Below are 15363 nucleotides of genomic sequence, written 5' to 3'. Positions count from 1 at the left end.
CTCTCTCTCTGTCTCTGTCTCTCTCTTTCTATCGATGGTGTTGGCGAAAGCAGTCACACGCATTTGCAATCGATTCAACTTCAGTGCACTCGACCATGTTTCAAAAGTTTATGATTCTTGAGCCTCGTTGGCCGTAGTCTTCGTTATAAACTAATCGTCAACCGTTCTTCATTGTCGGTGACAGCTCGTAGCACGCCGTAATTATCAGCATCATAGTCTCTAATAATACTTGGATTTTATTATCCAAGTCTCGTAGCACCACAAGACGCCGGAAAATCCAAATGCAATGGACAAGCACACATGTCGCGCGTCGTCAGTTGACCCCGTGTAACTCCGATCCCGTGCGCTCTTATGAGCATGCAATCCAAACGCTTTAATCTCCACCAATGTGTGTTTGAACAGGGGTAATAGTGAAATGCAAAAATATAAATGGTGAATAAGAAGTGGCCTTTTAGTCTTCATTGAGCGGACCCATCAACGGGCTCTTTATCCTCGTGGGACTGCCCGCTCGACTCCGTCTGCCGGCATGTAGCAATTGAGGGGTAAGCCTTTCGCGGCTTTCGGTTCGCACGACCAGTCCGGTCCGGTCCAGGGCACTCCCAGGGTGTGCCGACTTGGTCAGATCGTCAAAGGATCCCATGACATTGAGCTTGGGTGTGGCCAAACCAGACGTCCGTCCCTGGCGAGTGGCTCCGCTGCCGTCCGAGTTCTCACCCTCGTCGGAGTCGACATCGCCCAGCTCAAATTGGGCCGCATCACCGTCCTCCAAAACGCGCTCGTAGGTATGCGAATTCCTGCCAAAGATCTTGTTTGTAAAAGCCGCCAGGCCGCGGTTCGGCTTGCTACGTGGGCTTCCAGGTCGTCTTTGGTGGCGCCGTAACAAAGAATTGACTTTGCCATATACGCGCATTCTGCGGTCCTTGCGGCGGAAGAGGTAACCAATGAAGAGAGCGATCAGGATAAAGAACAGGAATCCGGAGCCAGATCTGGTTTTTACGTGGTCGACCAACTCGTCGGCAAGATCATCCCAGTCTTCGTCTCCGCTGCTTTGCAAGGGAAGCGCCGTCCAATTCGAACCGGCGTACTGAAAGTCCTTGGGGATGCCCTTGACGTTGCTGCCGAATCCAACGGGATGCTTGTCGGTCCCGTCCGAGGGCGGTACCTGACCAGCTGCGTAGAGCACCATTGGTCCCAGCGTCCAGCTCACTTCAATGTCGTCGATCTTGTCTACTGCTTGGAATGCGTCGAGGAAACCTTTCTCCTGTGCTGCCTCTCCGATATTCTTTGTGACGTTGATATCGGGGTTGGGCGTCTCCTCAATACCAACGCGTGGGACGCCGATTCCTTCATGAAGTACATTGATCAGCCATGAGGCCTTGAAGCACGCCTCCTGCGCCTCTTTGGAATGGTCCTTCTTTCGGGTGGTTGTAGCCTCGATATCGCTCCAACTCTGACTGCAGAACTCGTCTACCTTCTTTTGATATGTATTGTAGTCGTATGCTTTCTCGCCCTTCTCTACGAAAACCCCATGCGTGGTGTGCCAGTACTCGGAGACGCCCACAAAGTGATTTACATCAAAGTCGATTCCTGGGACATGCTGGCCATTCAGCAGACACGGCTCATCCTCGCATGGTACATCTTTTCCAAGCAGCGGCCTTGTCATTTTCAAGCAGCCCTGGAAGTCGCCCGTGCCTACCAGCTCCAGTTTCTTGGACACTCCCTTGATTTGCTCGCCGTTCTCGGTCGTCCGCAGGCCTCTGGGCATGCAGGGGTCTGGTACCTCGTGCTCATCTTCGATCAGATACGTTTCGACAAGTTTCTCAACATATCGTTGCCGAGCCTGATGCACACCATATCCCAGCCATGTGGTAGTAAAGACCTTGTACTCGGATGGGGCGCCATTCATTGTCCGTAATCTGAGAAGCTTTAGGTCATTTGCGTGCTTTTCGGCCTCGGTGCTGTTGGGCGCAAATGCAATCTGGGCCGATGCGCCGCCCATATCAAGGAATCCGTAGGTGTGGTGACCATTGCCGTGCTCGTGTCCCTTTGGGTTATCGAACCCGCCCAGCAAGTAATTGGCGGCTATCCAACCGTACAAGCCTTCCGTTTCGCCTGGAATGACCTGAATATGCCTGTCGCAGTCGGGAAGGGAGAATTGTGTATTTTGGCGGAAGTACGTGCAAACCTCGGACAAGACGGCTCTTTGTTGGAGTGGCGACAAGAGACGCATGCCCGCAGTGGCCATGAGGAAAATGGGCGTGTCGGCATGTTTTTCCTCGGGAATGATTGCGACGGCCTTCTCAACGAGTGCCTTCATATATTCGCCGACATCTTCTGGGTTGTCGCCAAATGTCGAGATGCCGGGCTTGATCTTCTCGGTCCATTTCTTGTCCGTCTTGACCTTTGGCAGGCGCACCAAGTCTTCATCATCTGCATCGTGAATTGCTCTCGCGGGGTCCTTCCACCGATAAATGTGCAGTCGCGTGCCCGAGGAGCCTGCGTCAAAGATGACGCCCCATCGCCCTGTAAATTAGGATCCAGGTCAGCAAAGCTCGTATTGCCAGAGTGGGTGTGGGTTTTTGAGAGCTGCGGAGATCAGCATACATTTCGATTTGCCCATCGGAAGAGAGGTATGGGCTTTGCGTTAAAGATGCAAAAGAAGGGTCGTCCTGAATCGGCTCGAATGCTTAACGCGATGACGGCGGAGTGTGTCAATATGACAAGTATACAAAGTCTATCGCATCTCAGCCCGCGCGTGCCGTGTGTCTCTGTCTCTGTCTGTCCTGTCTCTGTCTTTCTCTTTCCCTGGGGTAAAATTGGGTAGCTGCCAGAAGGTAAGATGGGACAAGAGGTCGGCGGATCAAGACGGAGAAGCGCAAATTGGCTGGTGTTCGTTTTTTGGGTGCGTTCTCAAAGTTGAATGAGTTCAAGGTTCGGAGATTGCGCGTCGGGTCTGTGCTGCGATTCGCTCATTAAAAGGGGGCTACTAGGAGAGCTCGATTGCAGATAGCGAACGGCGAGAAGAAAAAAACAATAAAACAAGGGCCAGGGCCTAGACGAGGCCACGATAACGGACAAATGGGTCAATGAACAGGGGGTGGAGTTGAAAAAGTAGAATAATAAAAACGAAGGTGGAGGAAGAGAACTTGGGAATTGCCAAAGCGTCCAAGATTGAGGTTTTGGGTTTTTCTGGGGATGAAGGGGAAACTGGATCGCAGGAATTTGGTCAGCCAGGATGGGATGGCGAAGCAGGCAGGAAATACCTGCTACTGCTCGCAGTACCTTATTGGGGGACCTGCTTGGGAAGATGGGAATACGTAACGTGGTGGTGGGCAGCTCTAGGAGTTAGGGGAGGGCGATGCGGTACCTGACGATGGGTGGTGGATCTGTAGATCGTGGAAGTACCTTTACCCATTAGCATCAACTAAGCTGACGCTATCTGTGGGTTTGGCCGAGACACAGCCAGACTCCCTGGCTAGGTGACGCTTGACTTGCCCAGCTTTTACTGCACTTAGAACCTGGAGAGGGCAAAACAGGGCCATGGAGGGCGGGTGGATCCCGCCCAAAGTCGCCTTTTGCGGGATGAGAGATTTTGGCACCAAAGCTTGGAAATTCTTTTTTTGGTCGGTACTCGTTAGCATCGGATTTTTAGTGCACCTCTTATTAGGCGATCTCTGCCGTAGTGTAGGTAAGCTCCAGCTTCTGGCTTCCATTCACTGGCCAGAGGGCAAGTGAGTGACTAATGTTGGTGTCGTTCATTTTTCAAAACTGTCGAGAGCAACGAATACGAGTACTTGAGTGGTCAGTCAGCCAAAGCCACTACCCAACGCAATACGGTACAATACACAGAGACGAGACGCAGAGTCGTGCCATCGTGTTTTGCAGCTTGGGGTTGCTCGAGCAGCATCAGTCGCACAGTGGCCAGGTCCCGGGTCGGACAAGGTGTCAAGTGACCAACCAGACAAGGGGAAATGGGGAGAAACAATACACTTGTCGGGTATCACAGACTGCTGCACTCGACTCACCACTGCAAGCTTGACGGCTGAGCAGGGAGCTTAGAGGCCAGGCGGACTAGTAGATGAACTACACTACATAGATAGATGGACGAGATAGACTTGCATGAAGCCAAGCACATCCGAGATGCAAAGTCTCGATATCTGCCAACCCGCTTGTCAAAGATAAAGAAGAAGAAGAAAAAAGGAAACCCGCTTCCCTGATAAGCCTCAAGTAGACCTAAATTGGACTGATCTTTGCAACTTTTCCCTTCAAGGTTTGGTTCAGCCTTTTCTTCCTGCTGACAACGGCTGGGTGTGGTCTTACCCATGTGCGAATGTATAATCCAAGCACCTGCCTGAGGGCTCTAGCGACCTTGGCTCTACTATATACTTGCTACATATCTGTTAATCTACCTACCTACCTTAGCAAGCCGCGATGCAGAAGCGACAAAGATAAACCAAGTACCGGTAGTGAAGTGATTTATCCATTGGCCTACTGCAGTGCCATTCTGGACTCGGCTGTAGTGAATTGACTCGAATCTCTCTCGCGTCCGCCCCGTCAGACCATGAGAAACAGTCTACACCACAAACGTTAAAAACGGGCCGGAGTTGGCGGGAGTGCGAGTCGTTGCTCGAGTCGTTCCATCTGATCGTGATTAACTGTCTGTTCGCCGGCACATACCTTGGGTACCTACCCAATCGTACACCATGGCACACAGACACGGCACATACGTAATCCCCATCAATTCTCCCTTGTCGCATTGGGAACCAAAGGACAAAACCACCTCTGACGCTTGACTGGCTGCCTGTTTTACGCTTCGTAATAGCTACGTACGCATACAGACAGATGGGAGGATCTACATACATCCTGCGGAATACTCGTGTGTATAGCGGATCATCCTCCTTGCTTCCCCATTGCCACGGGTATGCAAGTCTTGGCCCGTGTGTGGTCATCCGTACACCTGTCCTGGCCTTCCCGTTGCGCCTCTTGTCTTGCCCCTCATCTGTATCAAACAGATTGTCTTGCGCATGCTGTCTAAGAAAACCCGAAAACCCCCCACCAATTGCCTCACTGCCTGGCGCATGTGGGATTTTGTCTCACTTTGAACGCCCCAACACCCATTCACTTACAGTGTACCTAGGTTGATCGCCCCTAGTTGCCCAGCAGCAGGCGGCCGCGGCGGCGGCAGCAGCCACAACAGATCGCCTCAAATCGACCCTAGCACCTCATTGGTGGTGCTATGTAGGTAGAGAAGAAAAACGTGCATGCCACCAAAAGACCCTCCTCGGATAGACTAGACATGCATGAAGCATTCGAAATATTTTAGTGGTTCAGCTCTATCTGCTGTCAACCCCGTCTAGAAAAAGTGACCAGACTTTCACCAAACACGAGCTTTCACCACAAAAGATATCGCGGCTAAACCATGCTGACTAGAAGACATAACTTCCCGTGTGCAGATAAGCCGAACGGGTTCTACCACGCTAACCGCGTCTACGGCGCAAGCACAAAGAAACATAAAATGAAACTCTTTTTTGTTCTTTTTGCGGTTGCTCCCAGTCTTGCTCTCGGTCTTCACGGAGCGGGGCCATCTGGTGTTTCGACGGGGGACGTTTTGCGACCATAAGTGCTCCACGACATTGGCAATGTTCACGGGGATGTACTGACAATTGGGAGAATACTATGTGTGCAAAGTACAACTGTGGATTCTGTCTTCCCTTGCAAAGAGAGAAAAAAAAAAAAAAGGTGTGATCGCTGCGAGCAGCGATGTCATCGGTTCCACTCCCGTTGGCTGCTGCCCCATAGCTGCATAGCTGCAACCCCATCTTTGGTCGGCTGCATCGGACTTCGTAAGCTGCCGTACAAAGTGCAGGTGGTTGAGTGGTGCATGTTTTTTTATGGGGTCGCCCAAGGAGAGATGCTGGCTTGGTTGACTTCTTGAATCTTTGGTTCGCGATTCGTGACAAAGGCGCCCACTGCTGCGGCAGGCCTGAACGCCCAATGGACAAGAGAGAAAGACAGACAAAAGTGGTTCTTCATGATCCAAGTTGCCAAGTACAAGCTGGGTCATAGGATGAATGTTTGTTTTTCTTATCAGAAGCTGTTCTTGGGAATGATTCGCGGTATATTGTCAATTTGGATATCCGTCACAACGTTGAGATATGCACAAGATCAATCAATCAACCCTATTCAAGAAGATCCTTCTCCCCTGGTCCGGTAGTCCGGTCATATCTCTCGCTTGTCAGCAAGTTATACGAGTCTGATCTAAGCTGGTTGGCTGGTTCAACTCGGTGCTCCGTAGTAGTATCCAGAGCAACTGGCACCGTACAACTCGATCAAGGTCTAGTAGTGTTTCAATCTTTGTCGCGCAATGAGGCAATATCTTTACTCGGTATACCAAGTGATCGACATGTTGCTGAGTCGCCGGTGGGCCGTGAAAGTCTGCGACGTGGAAATAAAAGAGGCTGGATGATACCTGACCGACAGCCTAAAACATCCCCACAATCATCGTGAACATCAGATGCATGGACATAGGGTCACAAACGAGAAAATTACTACATTGAAGAGAGAGAAAATTATAATTCAAAGGTCTTATGGCAACAAGCTCACCGATCGCACTCACAGTTAGATACGATCCCGTCATACAAGTGACACATACTTCCACACGTAATACGAGACATTCTTCGAACAATACATAGATACCCTGAAATGGAAATTGCTCATTGAACTGCTTGAGAAGATACCCGATAACGCCAAATTATGCAACAACTCTGATCTGAATCTGTAGCTATACTGCAGCATCAAACTCCTATGACTTTACACTTCCTGGCAGTTGTGCCTATAATTGAGCTTTGTGCATGGTCACTTTTGCTGCCAAATCTCCCATGTATTATGTATACCTTACCTACATGGAAGAAATGGTCAGGTGCTCAGCAATTCAAAAAGTAGTATAATGCCAGGCCGCGGGGCGATATCCCAGCTGGAGACATTGCTTACACCGCAGCCTTGAGCAAGATGAGGGTTTGCCGCTGACTTATGTCGTTTATCGACATTCCCCCTATGCCAGGCCCTTTATGGCCTTTAAACTCGCTGAAGACGGAGAGATTCGAGATGCTCTACTTTAAATCTCTAATCTTTTGCCTTTATAGCGATGGCTTAGAAATGGTTAGGATGGGTGATTCTTTGATCAGAAGAATCTCTAACCCGAACCATACATTACTGAAGCTGAGAGTTACTCGCCGGCTATCCGTAACTCTGCAGCGTTACGTAAGGATAACCGGGCTCTCGATATTTAATTCACTCTTGAATACGGCAAGACAAACATCTCTGACCAGAGAAATGTGGCCTTGAAGGTGTGCGTGAGAGTCAGGTGGGAGGACTGACAATGGGACTTGTGCTGGGTGCCAACCTGGGCTCGCCCAGCTTCGGACTGAATGCTCTTTGTTACAGCCCTGCCAGAGGGTCTGTACATAGGTTCCCGGTGAAAATGAAGGAGAAGAATGGTCACAAAGGATTAGTCGAAATGCCAATACTCACCTCCCCTTGTATGCTCCCGCTCCACACTCCTCTCTGCATGCCCTTCTGATGAAGCGCTTGATGACAGAGTCGTGAACACGAAATCTTCGCTTGTTCCGTAAATGGATACGAGACGAACCTGCTCGCTCAACATCTTCTCGTACAACTCGCGAAACCAGATCGCTGAGCTGCGAGCCTGCTCGCGAGCAATTTTGTTGTACTTGCGCTCTTGCAGTATCATCTCCAACACCTCGAATGCGCCTTCCCAACTGTCCAGGTGGGAGAACTCGGGGTCATTTTTGATAATCTCAAAGGCTTGCATCAAAGGCTTACAGTGGTAAAGCACAAGATCCGCCTCCTCCCGGGAGCGCTTGGCTTCTTTTCGATATTTCTCGGCAATGCGCTTGTAGGCATCGGCCGGGGTAAGGTATTCGTTGTGTACAAGGCTGTCAGCCCGTCCGCGAGTAGGTGTCGGCGGTGTAACTTTAATCTCAACAAGCTGCAGGTGAGGTGCCGAGCTAGAGTCCTCATTATCAACAGAGTGCTCCTGCTCAGGCGACTGGAAAGAAGCGTCAAAGACCGAGGGCTCTTCGCTGGAAGCAGGGCCCTCAAGGTCGTCATCCTCTTCTTCCTTCACCTCGTCATCAACATAAGCCTCGTCAGGCAGTTGAACCGTCTCACTTGATGAGAAGATAATTCCCCGCCGGCGCTGCTGCTTTGTCGAGTTACCCTCCTCCTTTTCCTCAAAGCCAGGCTCAGGGAAGGATAGGTAAACATTGCCTCTGGATAGTTGCCAATTCTCGATTGCATCGCCGTCGACTACAACTTCAGTGGAAGCTCGGCGCAGTTCATCATCGCCACACGCTGAATCCAAGTCATCGACATACTCCTCTTCCTCCCCCTCCTCATCTGAAGACCAATCCGCAACTCTAGGCTCTTGGTCCCCGTCGTCTGCCACCAGAGACCAGTTGCCTATGCTCCAGCGAGCATAGGCTTGATCTTCCATATCAGCATCCTCACGTGGAGCTGGCGACAGGCGAACTGGGTTCGAGGTTTTCCACTCAGAGGGCACTGGTGGAAGAGGTTTCGCTTCTGACACTGGGTTTGCTTGCGCCCGACTGCTGGTAGGGACGGATGTAAATCCATCTGTCCGGCCCGGTCTTCTCGGCATAGTGCCCGTCGGAGCTCGAAAGTTTGATACGCGAGGAGGGGCGTAAATATTGATTGGCGCAGATATCGATGCCTTGTCAAGCTTCGACTTGCCCTTCTTGTTACGGTTGTAAACGCTGGAAAAAAGTGACCTCAACTGCCCAGCTTCCTTGCCCCTCTCTCGTAACTCTGGCGCCTGAGCCGGCGCTTTAGGCATTGCTCGAGGCACGAAATCGTGTGAAACCCAGGACGGGGCTTCAAACTTCGACTCGTGAGGTAAATCCGCATGAACATGATCATACCGCTGAGAAACAGGCTTCCGAGGGATAGTGCGGAGAGAATGTTGAACTGCATCCCCGGGTACAGCCGCGAGCCTCAGATCCGCGGGGCCAGCCTTCTGCGGAGCCTGTCTTCTCTGGGGGAACATGTTGATGTATGTACTGAAAAGTTTGCTTAAGAGTTTTGATTAGGTTGTTGAGTAAATCTGATTGATCACTTGGGAATAATTCTCGGTGGCCGGGGGGGATTATATACATGCGGTTCTTATGTCATGAAGAGATAAAGGCAAAGTTCAACGCATAGTTGAACTCGCTTTGTAAATAGTCACTATTGTTCAGGTTCCTGTTGTCGCGCTTGAAAGATTGGCATGGGTGCTTGTGGAAAAAAAAAAAAGGAACAAAGCAACAGTATGCACCTGAATAAAGCCTCGTTTCTTTTTTTGTCAGAAGAACTGGCTTACATAAGAGCCATGTAAGAACCAAATGGTATTAAAATTCTTCAAGACCTAATTTCAAGGAGCAAAAATATACTATGCTCGCGCGACACGCATTTGAAAATTTGTCCAATGGCTAGCGAGACGTGAAGCCATGGGGGTTGCCTAGTACAGACTCCGGTCGGTATCCTTGGCCCAGCGCGGATGGGCCTTGGGCAGGCCGTTGAATGGCTTCTAGTATATCAGCCTGGCTTCGTCATTCCGTGAGTGCACTCGTACCTTGTGGCCTCAATGTAGGCACGGAAAATTCATTCAAGCCACTTCCATTATGACTGGCCTTCAAGCCTGAACTGAGACCTACTCCAGGCAATCTACTGGTATTGCGAAAATTACCGGGCAGATCCACTATCGCCGCTCTACTCGTACTAAATTGACGAGGGGAACGCGTAGAAGCGGGGATCCCAGGCACTGAAGTCATTCCAACACCAGAAGATAGTCCGATGCGTTGCCGGTGTGTTGAGGGGGTTAGGGGCACTTCTGTGACTAATATGAGCAAGTGATACTGTTGATGAGAAAATGACACTTACCGCCAGGGCCACTAGCTACCTGACCCCAAGGGTATAGGCTAGTCTTCCGATGATTGAACGATCGAGCATGGTTCATGTTGTCATGAGTGTTATTGTGGATTCGAACATTTCGAGACTCTGGAAAAATTGGGCCCATGCCTCCTTCATGTAGCCCAAGAACCGTACCGTCTCCTCCTCGAGTTGACCCCTGGCCTCCACCATCGCGCGCATCGAGAGATGGCAAATTCGAGTCGACGGCATCCTCAGCTGCGTGCTGCATCTGGCCCATCATGGCTCTTCTCTTTAATTTATCATATAGCTCTTGGGTCTGCATGAGCTTTTTATTCTTCTCCTTGAGTGCAAGAGCAAGTTCCTCGTTTTTGCGGCGAAGCGCTTGTTGATCAAGATCCATGTCTTGGGTTCCTATCAGAATTATACTCAGCAAGAAGTAGAGACGGGTTGTACATACTAGAAACCTTATTGTTGAGTGTCGTTATCTGGGCATTGGCTTCAGAAATCACCTTATCAAGGTCAACGGTCAAGGTTGTGTACTTGTCTGCCAATGCCTTGCTGACGTGTTCTTGGTATATACTACGAGATGATTAGCATAAGAATAGCCACTAATATACTTTGTGCTCGAAATTACTCACATCTGTTGTATTGTCTGATATGCCCAGAAATTGAGCGCTCGACTAGCACATTCAACGATGATGTTTGGGCTGAGGCCACTTAGAACGCTTGTCTTGTAGTCCTCTGTTGGTTTAAGATTGGTAATGACTGCATCGTCAGGATTTGTCAGAGGAACATTGCATGCTGGACATGAATGCCTTGCGCTCGAATCCGTGAGGCCAAGCCTATTTGCGCATTCCGTACAGAATATATGGCTGCGTCGAACCCATGTAAGCTTCCGAGTATCATGCCACATCATGATATTCATGTGCCCGCTGCAGATACATCGATGCATACCTGCATGTGGTGACCAGAGCTTTATCGGTCAACTCTCTTCGGCATTTGAGGGCATTGCATCGCAGTGTGTGCTCCATGGCAGGAATCGATTCAAAATGGGCAGTACGTAGTAAAAGAGGAAAGAGACTTGAATTGAAGTGCTTGCTTCAGTCGTCAAGACGATGGATGATTTCAAAGTATTACCCTTGTGGCCTTGGTTGGAATGACAGTGGTGCACATGTCTTGATTGACAGACACGTTTTGCAGCATTTTCCTCGATCTGGAGTTACAATGAGTTTTTCTATGAGTTTTGAATAAAGATAGTAGGCAGCGACGTTTGACTTGCGACGCTTCATGCCTTGGTGTACAAGGAAGGGACGTCTCATGTTCTTTGTGAGTGGCTTGTGAAGTATGGTATAAGTTCATGATACCCATGCCTTTATCTACCAAATTTGCTATCTGATAAATCGAGTCAATGAAGTTTTGACCAACATTTAAATGAGATATTGTCAAGTGGTGATATGTGCGAAATCTCTGTCTTTTTCAAATTTGGTCGCAGATTTCATGGCATAAGCTCGAAGCTTGCTCTTGACTCCTTTGCGGTTGCCTTAAGGCTTACAGGCAGACGAGCTCCACCTGTCCTTACTGGCGCCGGCTGGCATTCAAGTCTCGACAGCCGCCCCACCTCCCCTCCATTGCTGATTAGATAAGAGCACCTCCAGCTCCCAACGTCATTGCCTGCTAAGTATGGCCGCGTTTGTCTAGGTTAATAAGCTTCACCTATGGTAGGAAGCGTTTGTGCCGACGAGGAACCTTGTTTATTGCCAGAATCACTCTCTTTGCAGCCTTTGATTTTCTCACTTTGGCACAACTGACTATGAGTTAGGAGTGTCCCTGTATTTTCGGCGAGCCTCAGACGTGATCACATCATTCCAGGAAACTCACCGTTCGTCCTGCTAATCATTGGTCACACTCCATCATGACCGAGATCGTGACGAGTCAAACACCCCCCATCCTGCATGGTCCCTCCGACAAGGAGAAGAAATATGACCGGCAGCTCCGTTTGTGGGCGGCAAGTGGCCAGGCTGCTCTCGAGTCTGCTCACATCCTACTGCTCAATACCGGCGCAGGCACAGTTGGTATCGAGACTTTGAAGAACCTCGTGCTTCCAGGTATGGACAAATCTCGCCATTCCACTCATCGGACCTCTTCTTAGCTTGCAGCATACTGACTTCAGCGCAGGCATTGGCCGTTACACTATACTGGATGAAAAGGTCGTTGACGAGTCGGATCTTGGCGTCAACTTCTTCGTAGATGAAGACTCTCTGGGGAAGCCACGGGCACAATGCTGCGCCGAACTCTTGCAGGAGCTGAACCCAGAGGTTCAGAGCGACTGGTTTCCTAAGCAGAAGGTATGTAGAAGGGCTTCCAGACGTTGCTGGAGAAGACTAACAAGGTGAATAGGAAAGTGTTGATGTCAAGCAACTCCTTGCCAGCTCATCCACGTACACTCTCATCATGTACACAATGCCTATCAAGCAAGAGGACATGGCTGCCATCGAAGAATATGGCCGACAACACAGCACCCCGCTCATTGCCATCCATAGCGCTGGTTTCTATTCGTATTTCAGGATCAGCCTACCTGGTGCCTTCCCCATCGTCGACACACACCCCGACATAGAGAAGACCGTGGACCTCCGTCTCACTCAACCGTGGCCTGAGCTCGTCGACTTCGCAAAGGAGATGACACAAGAAATTGACAAGTTGGATGATCACGACCATGGTCATCTGCCCTACGTTGTCATTCTGCTCCACTACCTTGAGGAGTGGAAAGCCACACACAACGGAGAATATCCTACAGAGTACAAGGCAAAGATTGAATTCCGCAAAATGGTGGCTGCCGCTGCCAGAACAAACAACCCAGAGGGTGGCGAGGAGAATTTCGCAGAGGCTGTTGCAGCAGTGAATCGAAACATCAAGAAGCCCCAACTCGAGTCTACCCTGCGAGAAGTTTTCGAGCACCAACTGACAAGCGAGGTATGATACATGACCACTCTTTCCTGACATTTCGGCTAACTTGCATGCCTCTTAGGCCGAATTACACTCGTCATTCTGGGTAATTGCAAGTGCCGTCAAGAAGTTCTATGAAAAGCATGGGTATTTGCCACTCCCTGGCAGTCTGCCGGATATGAAGGCTCAATCCAAGGTGTACGTCAAACTGCAGGGTATCTACAAGACGAAGGCACGCAAGGACGCGCAAGAGGTGCTGGAGATCGCCAAGTCTCTCCACGGTGGCAAGGACGTCGATCCAGTGGAAGTCGAAATGTTCTGCAAGAATGCATCCTTTGTGAAGCTAGTGAATGCAACGACAAAGGGGCGACAGCTGATGAGTATTTACGGTAATTCCCATATTATCCTGCAAGTTTAGATCATTCCGCTGACGATACCTACACAGAGTCGGAGATGGAGAACGACAAGCTGGCCGAGGATATGATGATGCCTCTCTCGTCATTGCCCATCTACCTCGCGCTGTCGGCAACAAGTCACAACCCTACTGCTTCTGCTGACGAAATCCTGGCCGATGTCTACGGCAAGATCCCAAGTGCAGCCGACAATATGCGCGTTAAGCAAGCAGCTCAAGAAGTGGCTCGTGCTGCCGGCGGCGAACTTCACGACCTATCCGCTGTCGTGGGCGGCATGGTTGCACAGGAGGCAATCAAGATCATCACAAAGCAATACATTCCCATTGATAACACATGCATATTCGACGGCATCAGCAGCCGGTGCCAGGTCCTTCGCTTATAGAAGTGGAGTCACTTAGAGGCAGCATGAATAGAGAGATGAACGATATCATAGGATAGATACCCGGCATTCGCCTTGCAAGATCCGGGATTAGCTTGAGGAAGCTGGAGCTGTGTGGATACAACTTAAAAGCCTGGAAGCTCGGCGGGAGTGCAGGATGCTACATAAGCCACCCTTCTCTGCCGTGTGGCAGCCAAGATATGAGACATACTCGGATCGTAGGCCCTTGGCCCTTGCAGTAACCTTGCGTTGTGAGCCCTTGCAGCCAGTCGAAAGATGACTAGGCGCGGGGCCATGGGTGACTATCAAAATTGGACTGGCAGGATATGTACCTTGACTCAGGTATTATTTAGTAGGCTGGACAATTAAGTTGTTACCAAGAGGCAAATAAGCTTGTCGAGGCAATACATCGGGCAATTACCTGACTGATTCTTTGAAATGAAAGCGCCAACTTGCTATATTTCACGGGGAACATGCTGTTTGCGGGCATATACTCGTGAAGCGAAGAAAGTCGTCTACGTCTGAGGCGTTTTAGAACTTTGTCCATGTGGACGGAATCGGTCCAAGGCTTACTCGGCTCGGTGCTGTGCCAGTATCGCGTTGGACAAGAGAAGTTGTTCTTCTGAGTGCAATGAAATGCTGTTACCGGAACAGTGACACAGAGACGCGCAGGCTTGCGGTGTCTCTCTTCATAAGATCTCTATTAAGATCATGAAAACTTGCACATACCATACGATCTAGAAGCCGAATTCGGTACATGCGTATGTATGTCCTCTTCCCCAAGTTGACCCCAACAGCTGCTTTGCCATGTATGCTAGTTTAGGTACGTACGTGGATAGCTTGATCGGCTGACTAGTGGGGATGGATGATCGGCCCTCTCTCAGATCCTGGACAAGGCTTCAGATTGGATGGAAATTCACTTTACTCATGGGGTTCTTGAGCAGGCTAGTGTTTTGCATCTTATGCTTACTTTGTGCATGGGTCATATGAGACATGAGACCTTCAGGGGAGGGGGACTAGATACTTCTTTGAGATCTTATGCCCCTGGATGCTAGAATAGAAGAATCTATATGATTGTCTCGAGGATTATGCAATCCACCGGCAATAAAAGAAGTGTTACCCGCCCTTTCCTGCTCTAGGTCGGCGATCTATCGAAGTAGATGGAATGAATTGTGCTCAGACAAACACACGCGGCCCTTGGGGGCTATCTTTGGATCCAACTTAGATGAACGTTATATGCCGCACAGCTGTAGCGAGCAGCAGTCTAATCTCGCCAGTTGCCTTCATACATTGTCACAGCATGTAGGAGCGCACATGGGAATATAATTCGAGGCGCACCGAGCGCTACCGACAGTGAAAAAGAAGCAAGAAAATGTTATCTGGCCATGAACTTTTTATTACTGGACATGGACGAACCCAGACTGTGGTTGTCGGAGTTTAAGGAGAGCAAATATGACCAGGGACATGCAAGGAAGGGAAAGAAAAGAAAGAATTACATTCACCCAGCCTGTAGGAAATGATTGCCCAATCCTCGAACCATCTTTTCAACTGGGATGATCTCCCTCTTGTTTGGCTCTGGGTCTTGCGTCCGCACCCGGCAGCAGGGCGTGACGCCCGCCTGTTTGGCAGCAGACAAGGAGGAGGGAGAAGGGGGGGTAGTTACTGAGAAAAGAAGAAAAC

At 50.0% G+C, this 15363-nt stretch overlaps 4 protein-coding genes across 4 annotated transcripts; 1 reads left to right on the top strand and 3 right to left on the bottom strand.

The window, feature by feature from the left end:
- Positions 1-451: 451 nt before the first annotated feature.
- On the bottom strand, positions 452-2620 carry PFICI_05697 (uncharacterized protein; the record flags this gene model as incomplete). The annotated part of the gene is made up of 2 exons (XM_007834278.1): positions 452-2523; positions 2605-2620. The coding sequence occupies 2 exons, from the start codon at positions 2618-2620 to the stop codon at positions 452-454; spliced, it is 2088 nt and encodes a 695-aa protein (XP_007832469.1).
- A 4887-nt stretch (positions 2621-7507) lies between these two features.
- Positions 7508-9085, bottom strand: PFICI_05696 (uncharacterized protein; the record flags this gene model as incomplete). Its single annotated transcript, XM_007834277.1, has 1 exon — positions 7508-9085. The coding sequence occupies one exon, from the start codon at positions 9083-9085 to the stop codon at positions 7508-7510; it is 1578 nt and encodes a 525-aa protein (XP_007832468.1).
- An 828-nt stretch (positions 9086-9913) lies between these two features.
- On the bottom strand, positions 9914-10979 carry PFICI_05695 (uncharacterized protein; the record flags this gene model as incomplete). Its single annotated transcript, XM_007834276.1, has 4 exons — positions 9914-10359; positions 10406-10527; positions 10587-10820; positions 10903-10979. 4 exons carry the CDS (start codon positions 10977-10979, stop codon positions 9914-9916), a joined length of 879 nt encoding a protein of 292 aa, XP_007832467.1.
- Positions 10980-11860: 881 nt separating this feature from the next.
- On the top strand, positions 11861-13686 carry PFICI_05694 (uncharacterized protein; the record flags this gene model as incomplete). The annotated part of the gene is made up of 5 exons (XM_007834275.1): positions 11861-12053; positions 12124-12293; positions 12346-12918; positions 12974-13280; positions 13337-13686. The coding sequence occupies 5 exons, from the start codon at positions 11861-11863 to the stop codon at positions 13684-13686; spliced, it is 1593 nt and encodes a 530-aa protein (XP_007832466.1).
- Between the last annotated feature and the right edge of the window lie 1677 nt (positions 13687-15363).

The sequence above is a fragment of the Pestalotiopsis fici genome, assembly GCF_000516985.1.
Source record: "Pestalotiopsis fici W106-1 unplaced genomic scaffold PFICI_Scf_3, whole genome shotgun sequence".
NCBI lineage: Eukaryota > Fungi > Ascomycota > Sordariomycetes > Amphisphaeriales > Sporocadaceae > Pestalotiopsis > Pestalotiopsis fici.
This window is presented reverse-complemented; position numbering and strand designations above follow the sequence as displayed.